This window comes from Neofelis nebulosa, chromosome 8, assembly GCF_028018385.1.
Source record: "Neofelis nebulosa isolate mNeoNeb1 chromosome 8, mNeoNeb1.pri, whole genome shotgun sequence".
Lineage (NCBI taxonomy): Eukaryota > Metazoa > Chordata > Mammalia > Carnivora > Felidae > Neofelis > Neofelis nebulosa.
In genome coordinates this window covers 3,632,921-3,648,099 of record NC_080789.1, presented here as the reverse complement: position 1 = coordinate 3,648,099, position 15,179 = coordinate 3,632,921, and the positions used below count along the sequence as shown (strand labels likewise).

The window sequence follows — 15,179 nt, the reverse complement described above, 5'->3', positions numbered from 1 at the left end:
AACCTGTAACCACTCAGATACACGACCTTGATCTCAGGATAGAGATCAGGTTAGACAAGTTACCAGATGGACTAGATGGGGGAGCCAAGGGAAATACTCAAAGAGCAAATATTCGTCCTTGATAGAAAGTAAAGTTAATTTTAAATTTGAGCTATCCACAGCTTTGAGTATAAGAAAAAGTTTACCAAAAAAATCCACAAGGTTTAATATTATCCCCAAATATATATATTTTTAAGTAGTTTCCCTGGGTGGCTCAGTGAGTTAAGCAGCCGACTCTTGATTTCAGCTACACGTAGAGAAACTACCATGTAGCATAAGCACTATATCAAAACAATGAAACATCTGGCCACAGAATGGGAAAAGATACTTCCAAAAGATGTATATGATAAAGGACTGTTATCCAAAATATACAAACAACTCTAAAAAACTCAACTAAAAGAAAACCTGATTTAAAAATGGACCTGAACAGACATCTCACCAAAGAAAATACAGACGGGAGGTAAGCATGTGAAAAGATGCTCCATGTCCCAGATCATCAGGGAAATGTGGCTTGAAACAATGAGTTCCCACTCCATACTTATTAGAATGGCCAACATCCAAACGCTCACAACACCAAATGCCAACAAGGGTGTGGAGCACCAGGAACTCTCCTTCATGGCTGGCGGGATACAAAATGGTACAACCATTTGGGAAGATGGTTTGGCATTTTGTTACAAAACTAAACATACGCTCAGCATACAGCCCAGCAAATCATACTCCTTGGGACTCCCCAAAGGAGTTAAAACTTACGTCCACACAAAACCTGCATGTGGGTGCAGGGTATAACAGTTCTGTGCATAATTGCCCAAACTTGGATGCAACCAAGATGTCCTTCAGCAGGTGAATGGATAAGTAAACTGTGGTCCATCCGGGCAATGGAATCTTACTTGAGACTGAAAAGAGAGGTGTTATCAGGTCATGAAAAGACATAAAGAAAAAAACAAAAACAAAAACAAAACAAACAAAAAGACATAAAGGAAACTTAAATGCATGTTACTAAGTGAAAGAAGCCAATCTGAAAAGCTTATATATTATATAATTCCCACTATATGACATTGTGGGAAAGGCAAAACTATGGAGAAAGTAAAAAGATCAGTGGTTGTCAGGTGTTACAGGGGAGGGAGGGATGAATAGTTGGGACACTGAGGATCTTTAGGGCAGTGAAATTATTCTGTATGGTAATATAATAGTGATCCATATCATTACACATTTGTCCGAATTCCTAGAACATACGACGCCAAGAGTGAGCCCTAATGTCAACTATGGGTTTGGGGTGACCATGTAGATTCACCAGTTGTAACCAATGAACCACCTGGTGGATGTTGGTAACTGGGGAGGCTGTGCATGTGGGGGGAGGGGGGGGGGTCACTGGAAAATCTCTGTAGCTTGTTTGAGGTGAACCTAAAACTGATCTAAAAAAATAAAGTATCTTTTTTTTTTTTTTTTTTTTTTAATTTTTTTTTTCAACGTTTTTTATTTATTTTTGGGACAGAGAGAGACAGAGCATGAACGGGGGAGGGGCAGAGAGAGAGGGAGGCACAGAAGCGGAAACAGGCTCCAGGCTCCGAGCCGTCAGCCCAGAGCCCGACGCGGGGCTCGAACTCACGGACCGCGAGATCGTGACCTGGCTGAAGTCGGACGCTTAACCGACTGCGCCACCCAGGCGCCCCTAAAGTATCTTTTTAAAAACACCAAAATAGCATTCAAATTTGATGCAGAAGATTCGTGCCAAAGAATCCTGGAACTTACCTCTATAGAGACTGCTTTCAGGCCACTTTGGATCAAGGTGGATCTCTATCGAAAAGGGATTTGAACAAAGTGAGTGGACTGAGGCAGTTTCCGCTTCTCTCTCTCTCTCTCTCTCTCTCTCTCTCTCTCTCTCTCTCTAATGTTTACTTCTGAGAGAGAGAGAGCAAGGCAGAGGGGAAGAGAGAGAGGGAGACACAGAATCCCAAGCAGGCCCTGCACAGTCAACGCTGAGTCCGACACAGGGCTTGAACTCATGAACTGTGAGATCGTGACCTGACTGAAGTCGGACGCTTACCCGACTGAGCCACCCAGGTGCCCCTCCGCTTCTCTTAATAATATCCCAGCACTGGAAAATGTGAACTTAGCAAAACACAAATACCTTCTGGATGGAGGTAAGCTGTGAGAAATGGTGGTAGACATGAGATGAGGATAACATTTAGATGAAGAAATGAAAGTTTTTCACATGTGCTGTCTTTACGATGTGCAAACATGACGTTGACATCCGTGGGTGCAATTCTAAATTTAAAGATCTAAGAATTTTATTGACGGGGCTCCTGGGTGGCTCAATCGATTAAGCATCTGACTTCAGCTCAGGTCATGATCTCATGGTTCATGAGTTTGAGCCCCTCATCAGGTTCTGTGCTGACAGTTCAGAGCCTGGAGCCTGCTTCCGATTCTGTGTCGCCCTCTGTCTCTCTCTCTCTCTGCCCTCTCCTGCTCCCGCTCTGTCTCTCTCTCTCTCTCTCAAAAATAAATAAACATTTAAAAAATTATCTTTAAGAATTTTATTGACCGGGGCACCTGGGGGGCTCAGTCGGTTAAGCGTCCGACTCTTGGTTTCAGCTCAGGTCATGATCTCATGGTTTGAGAGTTCGAGGCCCGAGTCAGACTCTGAGCTGACAGCGCGAGCCTGCTTGGGATTCTCCCTCTGTCTCTGTCTCTGTCTCTCTCCCTCCCCTGTGCATACTATCTCTCAAAATGATTAAATAAACTTAAAAAATTATCGACAATTCCAGTTGCCACTCCCCTCAGGAGAGTGCATGCTCTCCCAACTGAAATAATTAGAAACAATCCATGTGCTCTGAGGACTCAGGAAAAGCTGTGTAACTTGGCATTATCGTCCACAGGACATAATTATATGAAAATCTTTGTTCTTAACACGATTTTTTTCTGTAATGACAGCAAAAGAACACAGTTTTATAGGAATGCGTACGTAATACTTTACATATAGATTATGTACGTCTCTTCGCTCATCCAAGGGCCAGTGGCCCTCAAGAGAACACCCAAATGTACACAATAATAATTCAGTTATCTTTGATATTTTGCCAATTTTCAGCTATATAAAAACCATCGCTTTACATAGTTTTTCTCATTACAAAGGTGTGTCTGTCAAGGTAGGTGGATAGAATATATTATATGTAATGGTTTGTAAGTTTGTTTCATAACCTTTAAATATTTAGACATATGGAGGCTTGTAACATCTCCTGGTGCCACCTTCCCCAAGGAGTAACTTGCTAGGGAAGATAATTACCCATATGTTCTGGCGGTACTTAACAACTTTTTTAATGTTTATTATTTTGAGAGAGAGACACACACACAGAGTGCAAGTGGGAGAGGGGCAGAGAGAGAGGGAGACAGGATCGGAAGCAGGCTCCAGGCTCTGAACTGCCAGCACAGAGCCCGACGTCGGGCTCGAACCCACGAACCTCGAGATCATGACCTGAGCTGAAGTCAGATGCTTGACAGACTGAGCCACCCAGGTGCCCCAGGCCTGAGTTTTTAAAGTAAGCTTGTAAAAGTAGAATATACATCCAGAAAAGTCCAGCCTTCCTAAGTGTATGGCAAAATGAATCTGCACAAAGAACAACAATGTAACCAGCGTCCAGTGAAGCCCTTGTAACACACACGATACACTGGATACCAGCCACACACTGGACTTACCACCGTCGCTTCCTTCCGGCTCAAGGCAAAGAAGGCAAAGTTCGGCTCTCTGTGGTGTGGAGGAGGGAGGATGCATCTAGAGACCTGTTTTTGTTGCCTGTGGACAAAATGCCTTTACTGTTGTTATCATTTAAAAAAAAATTTTTTTTTTTAACGTTTATTTATTTTTGAGACAGAGAGAAACAGAGCATGAACAGGGGAGGGGCAGAGAGAGAGGGAGACACAGAATCTGAAACAGGCTCCAGGCTCTGAGCCGTCAGCACAGAGCCTGACGCGGGGCTCGAACCCACGGACCGTGAGATCATGACCTGAGCCGAAGTCGGACGCTCAACCGACCAAGCCACCTAGGCGCCCCTGTTGTATCATTTTTAAGTAAATTTTGAACAGTAAAACATACATACAGAAGCAGGCCTTAAAAATGCAAGTTTCCGGGGCGTCTGAGTGGCTCAGTCGGTTAAGCATCCAGCTCTTGATTTCGGCTCAGGTCGTGATCTCACAGTTCATGAGTTCCAGCCCCACGTCAGGCTCTGTGCTGACGGTGCGGGAACCTGTTTCGGATTCTCTCTCTTTCCCTCTTTCTCTGCCCCTCCCCCACTCACTCTCTCTGTCTCTCAAAATAAATAAAGTTAAAAAAAAAAAAAAGATTTTTTGAGAATGCAAGTTTTCGGAGCCCTGGGTGGCTCAGTCAGTCGAGCATCCGACTCTTGATTTCCGCATGGGATTGAGCCCCATGTTGGGCTCTGCTCTGGCCACTCGTGCACACTCTATCTAAAATAAAATAAAATTGTAAAAAATGCAAGTTTTTGGAATGAACAAGAGTCTGAGGCGGATGTAGCCCCCCGCCCAGAGCCACAGACGGAGAGCTCTCTAGAAGATTTGTTGAATTCCAGAGTTCTTAAGGGGCTAAACTGAGAACAAATCCCAAGAACGTTCATCTTGGTTTCCTGTTCGGTGCGGACTTGGGAGGGTATTCAGAACTGTCGCCAACTTGTTCTGGAACATAGCTACGCTATTCCTGGAAATATGAGGAGGACAAAGGAATCTTTAGAAATGGCTTTAAACTTGCTAAGTTGTGGTTTCGTTGCTTGAACTGCACAGGGTCCCCAGAGAAACCCATGTGGATGCACTTTTTCCTTCCTGGTGAGGAAGCAGCCACAACCCAACAGGAGGAAAAAGTCTAGAACCATTCACATCTTATGTTTTTGTGTATGAAAATAAGGTAATGACGATGATGACGATGATGATGATGACAACTCCTTCAAAAAAACCCTGTATATTTGTCTCACTTGTTACTTTGTTTTCCTGATAATGTTGCATTGGCATTTCTACATTTCTTAACCATATAATACTTATCATTGCTCTATTGGATTAGAAGGCCCCTGGCGCTCTCTTCTTTCCTGATATGCGTGGGAAAGTCCTGTGACTGCCAGACTTCTCATTGTAAACAGAAGTTGAGAGCCTCGTCTCCTTCGTTGGACCTACAGCTGTCTGCCTGGTCCTCGCTCAGACGGCTTCCATGTCGGTACCAGGAGGGGGTGGTCCCCTTCCTGCACCAGGAGGCCTCTCCAGCTGGCACTCCCTCCCTCCCAGTGAAGAGCTCCAGGTCATGGGGTACAGCCACCCCCAGAACATTCTTCCTGGGAAGGGAGGCCAACCGGTGTGCCCTGAGCCTGGAGAGGGACCCAGACTTCAGCTGATTGCTAATTTGGGAAGAGTGTCTGGGCGCATTGACCCCATGCCTGTGTGGGTCTCCCAAGCTCTAAGGGGAGGACTGCCCCCGGCTTCCCATGGCTGGGGCTTAAACCCTCTCATCCTGCACTCCCACAGGCAAGTGCATGGATCTGACCGGACCACAACCAGCCTCTGCAGGTAAAAAGTAATTATTCGGCCCCTGTGTTTACTTGTTCTCAACCTGTTCAGGAGTCGGGTGGTAAAGAGGGGTGCCATCTATGAACGTGCACGCCAGTGGAGGCCAGCGGGCCAGTATGGACCCGGCCACTCCCATGACCTCCCCACAAGGGGACTTAGAAAAACCGTATCTGCCCTGTGGACCCTGCTGTGTGAGTCGCATGGAGCACGGAGTGCCATGGCCATCCCCACCCCACTCAGGACCGCAGGGGCCCTGGGGAAACTGCAGGCGCCTGGCACGCAGCCGCCGCCCCCCTGGTTTGGTCGTCCCCCTCTGCCTGCCCTCCACGTGGAAGGCAGGAGCCATCCAAGTATATGCCCCTCACGCAGAAATCACTGCAACTCTCAGAGAAGAAAGCTCACATTTAATTCTGATAAAGCTTAAAGTGGCATCTGCATAAATGAACATGCTTCTGAGTGAAACTGTAAGACTACTACCCCTGTTTCTCTTAAACAATAAGCCACATTTTCTTTAATACTCCTAAGTAATCCACCATGCCACCAACAACCCAGAGCCCCAGTCCTGGATGGATATATTACTGTCGTCACACACATAGAACATTTGCTGTCTTTCACTGTGAACCCTTGCCCCAACACACACAACGTTTTGGTCGTTAAACGAAATTCATGTCTCAAGGCCCGGAAAGTGTCGTTAAACTTTACATCTTTAACTTGCAGTCGCCCTAAAGAATAGGTGGGGAGCTTCAGACTTCCGACCGTTAGTTCCCATCCCTGAATTCAAACGCAGGGGAACAAATCCTGGAACTCCCCACAAGGTCCCTCCAGCCCTGCCCCAGCTGGAGTGTGGGAGGTAGGGGTGGGGAGGGGAGGGGCGGGGCGGGGAGGCTCCGCCCTGGTCTGCAGAGGGAGGTCCCAGAGGAACTGAGGGAGCCACAGGCTCTCAGCTCCCAGCCCTTGGTGGGGGGCCAATTCTCAGCAGGAGAAGGCTCTGCCCTGGGAAGGTAGATTGGGGCGGAGAGGGGGCGGTACTCTTGCCTGTGGTTCTTGACACTGTCCCTGATCATACAACGAGATAAACCATTTTCTTCCCGTTAATGTTTCTGGTCTTGAGCCCCAGATACCGGCGGCTCTTCTTCTCCGGCTGCCCATACAGCATGTCCTCAAAGAACTCCGGTTTGTCTCTAGCCTTGGGTTGGAAGAACACACACCGACACACGGTCCTTAGCTTGTGACACAGATAGGTCATTGCTTCCGCTTCGTCCGATGGCTCCTCGTACACGGGCTGCTTCATTTCCTCATAGGCCGACAAAATCACCGCCTGAAATAAGTTGATCAGTATACAGATCATCACCAGCATGAAGGACAAGAGGAACAGGACCCCCAGCACCCGGTTGCTGGAGAACTCAGTGTTCTGAAAAGCCGAAACGCAGTAGGAGAATATTGTCTGCGTGGCGTGAATCAGGTTGTTGTAGTTCCATTCGTGCTGGCCAAACACCAGGTAGCCAAAGGCCATGTACACGAAGAAATACACGGACACCACCAGCGCCATGTGGCAGATGCCGGGGAGGGCGGTCTGAATGGCCCTCTGGGCCAGGCGCACGTCATAAAAGAATCTGGAGTACCTGAGGGTCTTCAAGATGGTCAGAAACAACAGGAAACCCAAAATGATCCTCATGATGTGATCTACCTGAGAAACTGCATGGAAGGGGACAAACTCCACGGGGTTTGACAGGTAAAACTGAATTATGCCAGCGGCCAAGAAGTGTTTCCTGAGAAAGAGCACGATCAGCACGGTAAATATGCATTTTAGAGCAAAGTTGAGCAAATTGTACACACTTGTCACGTAGGATGCCCTTTCTTGCAAAATGATATAGCCCTCGTCGACAACGTAGGCTACGAAGAAAATGAGGACGGCCGCATACAGGTAGATCTCAGCGGACGTCCTCCTGTCGAAGTCAGCAAGCAAGAAGGAATGCACGGACGTGCTTGTGTTTACGACTCCCGGCTGTGAAACCTCAAAAATGACAGAAATGCTGCAGAATAGACTGACGTCTGGGTTAAAGGTGGTCAGCTCCAGAATCACGGCCCAGGTCTTCTCATCAAGCCAGTTGTTGCTCTGGAGCTCCCCGAGCCGCACGCTGGAATTAAACTGCTGCTGTTCTGGAAAAAAATAGAACACATAGCCCCCCGACCTGTAGGTGTGTAAGAGTCCATGGGAGAAATACGCCCACATCTTCTCTTGAGGCTTGTAAGTAAACCCATTGGTGTTCTTGTCCACAGCCCGCTTACCCACTTTATCCCAAACGTTAGAGTAGCTTCTGGTGTCTTCTGGGTCCGTGCCATACTCCGGATGACAGTGGATGTCTCTGTCGGTGCTGTTCTGCACAAAGTCTTGGGCGGGTGGGCAGAGTTTTTCGCCGGGTTTGGCCCTCACTTGCCTCAGGAGCGGAAGGCCAAGGATCTTGGAGGAGCTGTCGGGAAGGAAAGTTGGGTTCGGGTCGTTGTGGAGCAGAGGCAGCAGCACGTGGTCCAGCCACCGGTAGATGTCCTCCAGCTTGGTCACCGTGCCGAGGTCCACAGAGAACTGATCGCGGATGAACTGGTTGTAGTAGAAGCTGTCGGTGTGGCGCAGGAGGGCCACGAGCCTCAGCAGGAGCGCCAGAAACAGGAAGTGGGTGAGAATGTAACTGAGGAACAGGAGCGCCCTCCTCTTGGTTCTCTTCTTTCTTTGGAATATTCGGATTTCGTCTTCGGTGAGGGGTTGGTACATCCTTGAGCTTCGCAGCTGCGTGATCTGCTTGTGTCGCCTTTTCATTTCTTCCGGGCCCATCTTCACGTGGAACAGCTTGATCTCAGTGTAGTGGTACTTGCTTGCCCACGAGAGGTTTTTACAATACTTGGGCCTGCTCGTCCTGACGCCTGACAGGAGGATAATTTTGGACGGCTGCACCAGGAAAATGGACAGACAGAACGCACAAAACGAAGCAAAGAGCCACTCTATGGACTTTTCGTAGCCGTAGGTCAGCCCATAAAATACAATGAAGAACGCGGATATACTGCAGGTGGCGAAAACCAAGAACCATGCTATATAAACGCAACACCCAGGCAGGACGATCCTGTGCTTCTCCTGGAGTTCTAGAGGATTCGTCTGGGAGGGCTGCGCAGGAGCAGCTTCTTGATCGTCTTCTGCGTTTCGGTTACTGGCGTTCATGTTAACATCTCGGGGGCGGGAGACCTTGCCCTCTGCTTTCTTACCCCGGTGCTGCTCTGGCGCTTTGGGAGCTTTAGGGCTTTTCCTGGGGGGGAGCTTCGAAGCTGCTCTGGCGGGGGCACCGTCGGTTTCCTGAGCGTGCCACTTTTTCAGATGTTCCTCCCAGTATTCACTTGGGACTCGCATCAAGGGGGTCTTCTGGGGAGACACCTCCTCTACAGTCACGCGAGGTTCCTTCTGGGAATAGGTGAACAAAAAGGCGATCAGTAGTTGCACAGGGATGGTGATTAGGACACTTTCCAATCCTATCATCATTGACCTGATGTACTTTGTCTCTTTGGGATCCGTGTCTTCTTTTTTGTTGAGATTAAAGAACATAATATTGCATAAAAGGGAAGACAATAACATGGCTAAACAACAGGACAGTCGCTGCAGCCTATTGAACGGCCTAGCACTGACCCCGGAGAAAAGCGAGAACCACATGTGATTTTTCTCCAGCTTGTAAATGGAATCTATCAGGAAATAGTCCCTTTTCTCTAGAGGCTGGTCAGGAGGGGTAACGTGAAATGTTCTGTCCAAAGAGGTGTCAATAGAAAGCCATTTCCGGCATAGGAACAGCCAGATGTGTCTGCTCAACAGATTTTCCACTTTGATTCTGCTTAAATACCAACTGGGGGCTCTGCCCTCATTGTTGTGCCACACACGAATGGAATGGATGTCCCCCAAGTCACGTTTTGTTGTGAGGAGGAAAGTGTTGATGCTTCCACGGTAGAGGGTGGTAAAATAGGGGTGGCTCAAACAATGCATGTTGCTGTCACCTTCTGTTCCCTTAAGTTGGATGAAGACGTTGGCCCTGGTCCCAGCCCCACAGCGCATTCCTGTGAAAATGGTGAGCAGGTAACACACCTTATCATAAGGGTCGTTGTCAGGTAGGATTATCACGTATTGCCGAAGAAGCTGGTCCAGGGCATCTTTGTGCAAGACCCAGAACGCTAGGAATACGTACACGAGCATAATGAAAAGTACAGTGAAGAGAGTCACGGGGTTTTGGGTGACATTTCTGATGACCTCCAGCCGTAGATCTACGGGATTAGGGACCACAATCACATTGGCCGTCAAAAAGTGGGTTTGCAGGTGCAGGCCGGCTTTTTTGATCGTGGCCAGCTGCCGCCGGGCCCTCATTGGGTTTTTGCAGATACAGTGCACTCTGTCCCAGGTGGTCTCCTCTCCGAGAACACAGTTGTCTTCTCTCCAATCGCTCTGGATCCCGTACATGTCTAAGCACTGAACGCTGAAAAGGGCGATTCTCACTAGCTTGTTACTGGGTGCCATGACAAAGCGAGGTGCCTGCAGAGCCATGGTCACGGTACACTCGGACGAGCTGCCTCGCTGAGCTATGACTTGCAGCAGGGACGGTGGAAGGCAGACCACGCGGGCCTTCTTAACCACACAGGCCTGGTCAAACAGGTCACTCTGGTTGGCGATGGGAGGGATATCATAGGGCACGAAGAAGGTGGCCACCAAAGCGGCGGGGGTGATCTCACTGCCAGCATATACCAACACCGTGAACACCAGGGTGACTTCCGTCACGATGTGGACCAGCACCTCATTCACTGCACTGCTGTCCACCTCAAAGCTAAACTCCCCCGTCGTCCTTTTGAAGGGCTCATTAACTTTGTGGGGCGCGTTGTCGGGTCCCACCGTGAGATTAAAAGCTGCAAAGCTCAAGTTTCTTCTGACAATGTGCACTTCGACCACATCAGGTGTGATCTCTAGCACGATGCCTTTGGCGGGGATGCCTGTCATTTTGAGCCCAACCACCTCTGCAGAATAGCTTTCCTGCTGACTTAACCAAGGAAAGGGATCATCTGCAAACTCACAAAACATGGTGGAGATCGGAGCATTTTCAGGCAGAAGGGGGACACTGCTCACATTGAGCACTGGACGAAAATAATTTCGGCCGAGCTTCTTGTTGGTGAAGGCCTCGTTAATATCCCGCTTTTCTGTCTTCCTGAGGTACATGTTAAAGCTGGAGGCCGTCATTACAGTGGTTTCATTCCCTGGCACCATGCCAGCCGATATTGTGTCTGCTAGAAACTCCAACCCATAGAAAGGCTCATCCACTACTTCATAGGGAACACTCAGTTTAAGGATATTAGACAGACTTGTTAATATCCCAGTGCTCACGATTTCTATTTGTTCAGAGCCAAAGGATTTATGTTTTTGATGAGATTGTCGTAGGGCATGGTTGGCTTGCCAGACCCTCACTGTGGCAAGTTTCTGAGCCATTCGAGTGAATCCAGAGGTTGTCTGGGTTACTTTAGCCATACACATGACCACCTGGCTAATTTCCTCCAAAGTGCTGTTGGGAAGAACGAAAGTCTGGTTGACGAGGTGTTCCCGGAGTCTGGTTTCGTCAGCTTGCAAAGTTAAGTCAGCTTTCATGCTATTCACCACAGAAGCTGCTATATAAATTAAGTAGCCTGCAGGCAAAAATTCCCGCTGGTCAAGCAAAGTAGAGAGTGATGAAGTTGGTCCCATGGTGAAATTGAATAATCCATCAAGCACATTCTTTGATGAGATTTTGTCCGTAGGAGTCCGTACGGTGGCGTGCAGGGTCACCGGAGTAAAGGCTCCTAGAGAGTCATATACCTGAACAATGATCTTCATGACATAATGATTAGCCAATCCACCAACGGGGAGAAAGGAAGGGGGTGATGTGGACTCATGCCCCCAATACAGGATGGCCCCCAAGGTGTTCTCTTTCACAGAACTGATTTGCCCAAAACCGTACAAATCAGAAACTACTATTTTGTATGCAAGAGGGATGTTCTTGTCCGTGAAATTAGTACACCGGATGACAAACTTGGTTAAAAGTGCAAGCCCCTTAGCTGGATGGATGTTGCACTGCCCGGGCTGAGGAGCGTAGTTAATAACAAAGGAGTATCTCAAGGTCAAGCCCGCTCCGCTCCAAGTTATTGAGTATACAGAAACCAAAAACTCAGCTTCGGAAAAATCCCTAAAAGCAAAAGGTTTTATGGTCAGATAAGCCCTGGCCCTCCCTGTTGTGGTTTGTCTCGCCCAATCAAATATGATCTCTTTACCTGAAGACGACAGAATCGACCACTTATAGTAATCAGGGTCTCCTACACACCCGGTGCAATTTAGAAACAAAGAGAATCGATCTGAAATAATCAAATTACGATTGCAATTTTCAATGCATGAAATGTGTGCTGCGGGTCTTGGTCCTGGGAGCACATGCACCCTCCGATCGGCATACGCTGTTCTACTGCCCTTCCGGATCACCATTCTGAAATAATACACATCTCTGCCTCTCAGTGTTCTTGGCAAAAATGACAGGATGGGGCCAGAGGCCTCCTTCCACCGCAGATCGGTCTGCTTTGCAGTGAGACAGACTTTCCTGCTTACCACTATAATTGTCTCTCCTTGGTAGTTATTTTTATCTTTGGTGCAGTACCAAGAAAAAAGGAGTCCCTCTGAAGAGTTGCCTGAATCTGGGTCCGAGGACCTGCTTCCATCCAGAACCAGCGAATCTGTGAAATTCATGGTTATGTTGGGCCTCGCAGGAATAACCACCGCCTGTAGGGGGCTTCGAAGAACGGTGACGTAGACGATATCGGAGCCTGTTGCCCGAGGCGTATTTGACTTCCTTGTGTAGATGGTTAGGGTGAAATTAAACACGTACACCCCCCAAGATAAAGAATTGGGGGGGATTTCCATATACGCTGGAGTCCTCCCTAGGCTGAGTTGTGGTACGTCCAAAGGCTGATTCCAGTCCGGCACGTCGGATACGGAGGGCACGGAAAAGACTTGCCAACTCGGATTAAATAAGGTGGCTTCCAGGCAGTCGTACTTAAAGGTTGCATTCAAGGTAGTGTGCATTCTCCTGTTCAACACCACCGGATCTTGGTCCCTATTGATCCTTACCAGGCTGACAACACAGGGCAACTGTGCGGATAACTGGCAGGACACCGAAGACTCGATGGCTTGGGGGCCGTCCGAGTTGACGGCTTCTAAAACAACAGGCGTGGGCCCATCCGTGGGGCACTTGGCTTGGGCCACGAAGCCCGCGTAGAGGCGAGGGTCGCCGGCGGGCAGGGCAGAGGAGGCCTGGCGGGGGCGCCGCACGCTGGCGGGTGGGACGGGTACGAGGCGGAAGGTCCACTCCGGGCGCCCGAGCGCGCGGTGCAGCGGGGTGCGCCACAGCAGGGACAGGCGGCCGCGGCGCGCCCACAGCTGCAGGTCCACGAGCGTGGGCGCGGCGGCCCCGGGGGCGCGCAGCAGGACGCGCACCCGCAGGCAGAGAGGGCGCACGGGGCCGCGGGGCAGGCAGAGGCCGCCGCGGCCGCTCAGGACCACGCCGCCTCCCGGGGTCGCGCGGGGCCGCAGGCGGAGGCGGACGCCGCCGCCCGGCTCTCCGAGGCCCGGGGCGCCCCCGAAGGTGCGCAGCGCGGCCGCGTCTCCCTGAGCGGCGGGCGGGGACCGGCGGGCCGAGGAGGGGCCCTGGCGGCGGGGGCCGGGCGCCCCGGGAACGAGGACCGCGGCCCGGGCCGTGCGAGGATCCGGGGGCCGCGGGAGGCGGCCGCGGCCCAGGACCAGGCCCAAGACCAGGCCCAGGCCCAGGAGGAGAAGCGCGGGCCCGGGCCGCATGGCGCCGCCTCCCCGGGAACCTAGGAGCCGCCGCCGCAGGCCGCCGGGGGTCCAGCCAACGGCCGCGGGTGGGGCGCGGGCCGCGGGATCACAGCGGCGACGGGGTCACGACCTGGAGCGGCGAGTGGGACCTGGGCTTCCGGGATCCCCCCCCTCCCCCGGCCCCTCCCACGACAGTGTAGGCCTCGATCGGGGAGCGGTGATGGAATTAACTCTGCCAAGGTTCCCAACAGCCTGAAAGGCCCCTTAGCGGCAATCCCACTCCCCTGGGAATATCCAGTTTCAAGACGGGGTCTGTGAGCTCCCCGAAAGCCCAGGGTTTCTCTTTTTTGCTCTTCATTCTTAAGTTGAAACCCTAAGTCACTGATTGTAGATCTTTCTTCTTTCTAATGGAAGCATTTAGGGTTGTTAAGTGTCCCACCAGACGCTGCGTAACCGCATCCTGCCTGTTTGTGGTACTAACGTTATCATTCAATTTTTTTCTACTTTCCCGTTTGGGTTTTGACCTACAAATTAAAGATGTGTGGTTTATTTTTCAGATATCTGGAGTTTCTGTGAAATTTTATGGGTTTTGATTTCTAACTTAAGCCTGTTGTGGTCAGAGAACACATTCTATGTGATTTTGATCCCTTTACATTTATTGAGACTTGCTTGAAAGCTCATACCTAGTGTGGTCTGCCTTGATGTGTTGTCCACGTGCACTTATCCCACCTTTGTTGGGCGGGTTGTCCTATAAATGTCAACCAAATCAAGATGGTTGGTATTGACACTTGGATCTTCCATGTCCTCTCTGGGTTTTTGTCTAGCTTTTCTATCAGTTGCTGAGAGAGGATGTTAATCTCTCCTATTATTACTAGAGAAGCGTCTATTTTTAATTCTGTCAATTTTTGCTTCATGTATTTTGAGGCTCTATTAGATGTATACACATTTTGAGGTCATGTCTTAATGAATTGGCCCTTTTATCATTGTGAAATGTCTGTGTTTATCCCTAGCAATAATCTTTGTTTTGAAGTCTAGTTACGTGATATTAAAATAGCCAAGTTATATGTTAATTGTATCTAAGTGAAACTGGAAAGTAAAATAGCCATACTAGCCTTCTTATGCCTACGGTCGATATGGCGTATTTTTTCTCATTCACTTACTTTCACTTTATTTATGTCTTTATATTAAAGTGGTCTTTTGTAGGCAACATTTAATAGGGCTTTTATTTTCTTATCCTCTCTCTCTCTCTCTCTCTCTCTCTCTATATCTCTCTCTTGCATTCTCTCTGAGTGCACCTCACACCAAGGAAAGGACGTAAGAAGGCAGCCATCTGCAAACTAGAGAGACGGCCCTTACCAAGTACCTGACATGCTGGCCCCCAGACCTTGGACTTTCCGCTCCAGTATTGCCAGAAATATTTACCGCTCAAGCCCCCACGCTAGGGTATTTTGTTTTAGCATCCTGAGCTGACTAAAACCACAGGAAAGATGAGGGCTGAAAACTCAGATTGGGGCCATCAGAGGTCATGTTAGGGGAGGAGGCATAAATGGAGAAGGCAGACTCTGGACTCCCCCAGTATTTAGAGGTCAGGCCAACAAGGCGCCAGAGAAGCGGCCGCAGTGGGGCTGGCGGGGAACTAGGCAGGTGTGGTGTCCTGGAAGCCATAGGAAGGGGGTGGGGTGGGGGAGGTGGTTCAAGTAAGGGGGCTGTGTCAGAC

At 49.6% G+C, this 15,179-nt stretch overlaps 1 protein-coding gene across 1 annotated transcript; it reads right to left on the bottom strand.

Moving 5' to 3' along the window:
• Window positions 1-6,560: 6,560 nt before the first annotated feature.
• PKDREJ (polycystin family receptor for egg jelly) lies at window positions 6,561-13,562 on the bottom strand. The gene has a single exon (XM_058740994.1). The coding sequence runs from the start codon at window positions 13,478-13,480 to the stop codon at window positions 6,659-6,661; it is 6,822 nt and encodes a 2,273-aa protein (XP_058596977.1). The 5' UTR covers window positions 13,481-13,562; the 3' UTR covers window positions 6,561-6,658.
• Window positions 13,563-15,179: the final 1,617 nt, after the last annotated feature.